The sequence below is a fragment of the Salvia hispanica genome, chromosome 2, assembly GCF_023119035.1.
Source record: "Salvia hispanica cultivar TCC Black 2014 chromosome 2, UniMelb_Shisp_WGS_1.0, whole genome shotgun sequence".
In the NCBI taxonomy this organism is placed as follows: Eukaryota; Viridiplantae; Streptophyta; class Magnoliopsida; order Lamiales; family Lamiaceae; genus Salvia; species Salvia hispanica.
In genome coordinates, this window is record NC_062966.1 from 3,923,780 (window position 1) to 3,928,403 (window position 4,624).

Consider the following 4,624-nt stretch of genomic DNA (forward strand, 5'->3'; position numbering starts at 1 on the left):
CTATTATGCCACAACATGGTTTTATCAACCCTAACCACATTAGCAAGATTACTCACACATGCCACAGATTGAGCATAACACATAGCACCCTTACAGATTTTCATAACATCCTGCCCCCACTTACCCTCAAGACCATCTTGTTCTAAACAGGTACAAGAAAGCAGGTTGTAACACAAATCAGGCACATATCTCACATTTTTCAAATTAAGCACATAGCCATTACCGAACTTCAAACACACAGTCCCAATGCCAAGAATCTGACACTTTTTGTCATTTGCCATAGAAACAAAGGTATTTTCCACAGGTTTGAAATCAGAAAACACATTTTTGAAAGGAGAGATATGATAGGTGCATCCAGAATCAATTAGCCAATCATTAATAGAATAAGAATAGCCAAGAGTAGAGTTAACAGAATGAATGTCATGAGTCATAAAGTTAACACCTTCAGAATCACCATTCTTAGCCAGGTTAGCCATGGAATCCAGTTGATTATTATTTTTCTACTTTTTAGGATTAGGACACTCCTTTTTATAATGGCCAACCTTACCAAAGTTAAAACATTTTCTATTAGCCTTAGGATTCCTGCTTTTAGACCTGGACCTACTCTTGCCCTTCTTTTTACCATTCCCATTAGAGCTACTGTCCTCATTACCCCCTCTATTTTTAGATCTTCCCCTAACATTTAAAGCCTTTGACTAAGCAGATTTAAAAGCCTGATTTTCTTTAAGCTCAATTTCCTTGGATTTTAAAGAACTAATGATCAAATCAAGAGGGGCAGAATCCCTGCCATACTTAATGGCAGCTTTAACATCATTGTAAGAATCAGGGATATCATTCATCAGGGCAATGCTAGTATACTCATCAATGGTTTTGTCACAAGACCTTTTAATATCTTGAACAAGTTTTTGAAAAATATCAATATTATCCTCAATGTCTTTTGAAAGATCAAGTTTAAACTTAAAGAGCTTTTCCAGCAAATACATTCTTGATAACATTGAGGTTTCAGTATACAGAGTATCTAGCTTTTCCCATAGCTCAGAGGCAGACTCAATGGTACCAACCTTTCTAATCACAGAATCAGAAAGGTTGAGTATTATTGTGGACCTAGCTAATTTATTCATTTCTGCAGCCTTATCTGCAGACTCAGTATCAGGGACTAAACCCTCAACAGATTTGAAAATCTTTTGCTGAATTAAAACACACTTCATTTTCTGTTTCCAAATCACAAAATCATTTTTCCCATTGAAGGGGACAATGCCAACTGGCTGGGACATTTTGAGAAAAATTTTAACACATACAAAAGTACCAGTTACCCAGAGAGCAGCAAGCAACCCTGCTTTCATAGAGAGTGGTCTTAAACACACTACAGTCAAAGAGACCACTTAAACTGTCACGACCACATACTACTCCCTAGTGTAGTGAGTGCATCTATACGTGACTAAATGAAACACTTTAGACATAATAAAATAAGATAACATAAATGATAAGTCGAACTTAGAATATTAGTCTCGTAGGCGAAAGTGAATCAAGGTCAAAATATAGTCAGAGTGCGGTCTAGGTTCATAAATTCCTAGTACAAAATCCTAATGCAGCGGAAAAGTCCAAGACAAAGTAGTATGTATGGAGACATACTACCTTGGGCTACCTATCTACTTATTTAAGGATCGTTCCCAACACCTTCGCCTGCTCGTCCACGTTCAACCTGCACATTTGAAAATAACATGCAGGGCTGAGTATTTGATATACTCAGTGGGCACATTGCCAAAAACAGTTCTATTTTATTTGTCAAGCCACAGTTGAGTGATCACGGGGTTTTATTTAAAAGACCCGAGTCACTAAATACTTTTTCTTTCATAAAGATTTTGATTGCGCCATCACATAACTTAAATATACCATATCTGAACATTGTGTGAACCGGGAATGTGGCCACATTCCACGACAGTCACTGGACCGGCCAACTCTTATGTTAGCTCACGGTCCCCTTATGTGTACACTAGTCCGAATAGGGTTTGCGGCTCTACTGGGACCCGAATTCGATTTAACTAAATTGACATAGCCAATCAGATTAGGTAATCATAAAACAAAACATGGCATGACAAACATACTTGAGTAAAGATTCACATTTTCATACTAAAATCACGTTTTGAAAGAATGCCCACCTCAAAAGCTAAATCTCTTTCCGTAATTTCTTTAACTTGGCCTTAGACGACGTGCGAAGACGTCCCTTTAGGAAATAAAATAATACTTAATTAGACTTTGAGAAATCTTAAGCTTAAACGTGAATGCATCCTAAGTGCGTGCTCTTTTATTTTTTTTTCTTATTTTTCTAGAAAAAGTTCTAGAAATTCTTGAACATTAATTAAATTAGTAGATTTAATTAATTTGGAAAAGTTATTCGCTAAAATAAGCTCGAGGTGAATTCATCGTTAGCGCATAAATTCTTAAAATTAATTATTCGAGCACTTAAATTAAGGTCCGGAAAATTAGACTTATCCTCGTGAAAATAATTAGCGGACCATTACTTAACCTCAATTATTTGATTGAGCAACATAGGTGGGCTCATGATTTAATTAGGATAAGGCCCAACTCCTACTTTATTTTAATTATTAGCCCAACTAGAGTAAAAACAATTTAATCCAATCCATTCTTTAATACTTCAGGCCCAAACTTCTAATTTAATCTCTAGCCCACACCTTTATTTAAATCTTTAGCCCATGCTTTAATTAAAGAGGCCCAAAACAAATAAAATCAAAAGATGCCCTAAACAATAAAACAAAAGAGGCCCAAACTTCTTCTCTTCATTTCCATCGATCTCTCTCTCAACATTCCCAATTCAAAAATTTCCAAATCACAAAACCCTAGCTTGGAAGAGAACGGCGGCTCCGCCTCTCCTCGCCGTTCGCCGTGCGCCGCGCCGGTCGTCGGGTGGCTGCTGTCTCGCAGTCAGCGCCGCCAGCCGCCAGCTATGGACCGGCGACGAGCCCGTGCCGCTTCCGTCGCGCGATTTACCGCTGCCTCCTTCGCGAGGCAGCCACGACACCCACCGGAGATTCACGTTTTCTGCCGCCGTCTCGCGCCCTCCGTCGAGCGCTCTCATCCTCGGCGAACCCAGCAGCAGAGAGGAGGCATCGCCTCCTTCTCCCTCTCTCAGACCTGCTCAGGCCGCTGCCGTTCCTCGTGCTGCCGGAGCAGCTTCCCGGCGCCACTCCAGCCCTGGTCGCTGCCTCCTCACCAACTCCCGAGAGGTAATTTAGGGAAATTCCATTCTATTTCTTTTTTTGGTTTTATTTCTAAAGATTTGATCTTTGATTTAAAGGTTTGGTGTGTAACTTGTAGATGGTGAAACTAGTGAATCGGGGGTGTGGGGCTGTCGCCGAAACTCAGTCGCCGGAATTTCGGCAGAATCCTATTTTGGAGATAAGTTTCTTGACTTGTTTTTACTATGGTTGTAGGACTTGGGTTGGCTATTCTATGGATTTAGTGACTCTTGAATAATGTGTTGCTATTTGGAGGATTCATGGTGAAACATGTAAATCTTGGTGTGAAATGCTAACTTTATGCTAACTTTGGGCAGATTCTACTTGCAACTATATGTATGCAGACTTGTACATGAAAGAAAAGAAGGATTTGGGATTTACCTGATGAAAGCTTCAATTGTTTTGAAAATCAGCTCTTAAAACTCAAACTCTCCTACTCTAAATCTTGCTATGTTGCTGGAAATTTCTTGTGGTGTGTATGAGAGTTCATAAGTGGGGTGGAGGGGTTTCTATAGGCTGATCTTGGTGTACTATGGGGAATTAAATGGCTGTTGCTGCAGTTTTGGTTTTACATAACAGCAAGATCTCTTATGATTCATTTTTGTAGCATTCTAATTCAAGTTGTTTTGGTTTTATTTGATGGTACTTGGTACTTAGCCATTAAATTCTTTGTTTGTTCTTGCATGAGATGCAAGAGAATGTAGGAGGCCTCCTTGAGGGGAGTAGGAAAGCTGGCTTTGACTTGCCCTAAATGGTAAGTCTTGGGTCTTCAAGTTAAAGAGATGTTGTTCCTTTTCTTTAATAGGAAGATACCTTAATCCTCTTGTAAATATGCATTAAATACTTTGTTTTGTAGTTTGTAGGTGAGAAAGGAAGGTGTGGCTGTTGTGTTGTTCTTGGGCTCGGCCCGCTCCCCTCGGCCCAACAGACTGCTCAAAGACGGGCTATAGTTCGGGCCTGGAGAAGAGGCCCGAAGTGCATCAAAAATTTATCTCTTCTTTTCTTTGTTTTCTTTCTTTGAAGCCTTTGATCCATGTAAACTTTTGAAGTTAGTCAATAGTTTATTGCATATGTAAAGCTATTCGAAAATTCTTTATATTCTGTAACGTATATTAGCTTGTTTTAGTTCGTTCATTATTTCTTTAGCTTTTACTTTGCAACTAAAAAGATTAAGTTTCATTGAAGGCTCGATTTCCATTTATTTTCACGAAATAAGAGAACATTACATCTTTAGTTTGACATTAATATAAAGAAAGAAAAGAAATAAAGGTGGGCATATTACATTCTACCCTCCTTAACGAAAATTTCATCCCGAAATTTACCTATGTCACTCAAAAAGCTCTGGGTACTTTTCCTTCATTTTGTCT

General features: G+C 38.9%; 1 protein-coding gene across 1 annotated transcript; it reads left to right on the plus strand.

Annotated features, from left to right (window-relative positions):
• Positions 1 to 2,282: 2,282 nt before the first annotated feature.
• LOC125206141 lies at positions 2,283 to 4,382 on the plus strand. The gene is made up of 4 exons (XM_048105434.1): positions 2,283 to 2,293; positions 2,780 to 3,245; positions 3,337 to 3,417; positions 4,121 to 4,382. The coding sequence occupies exons 1-4, from the start codon at positions 2,283 to 2,285 to the stop codon at positions 4,205 to 4,207; spliced, it is 645 nt and encodes a 214-aa protein (XP_047961391.1). The 3' UTR covers positions 4,208 to 4,382.
• Positions 4,383 to 4,624: the final 242 nt, after the last annotated feature.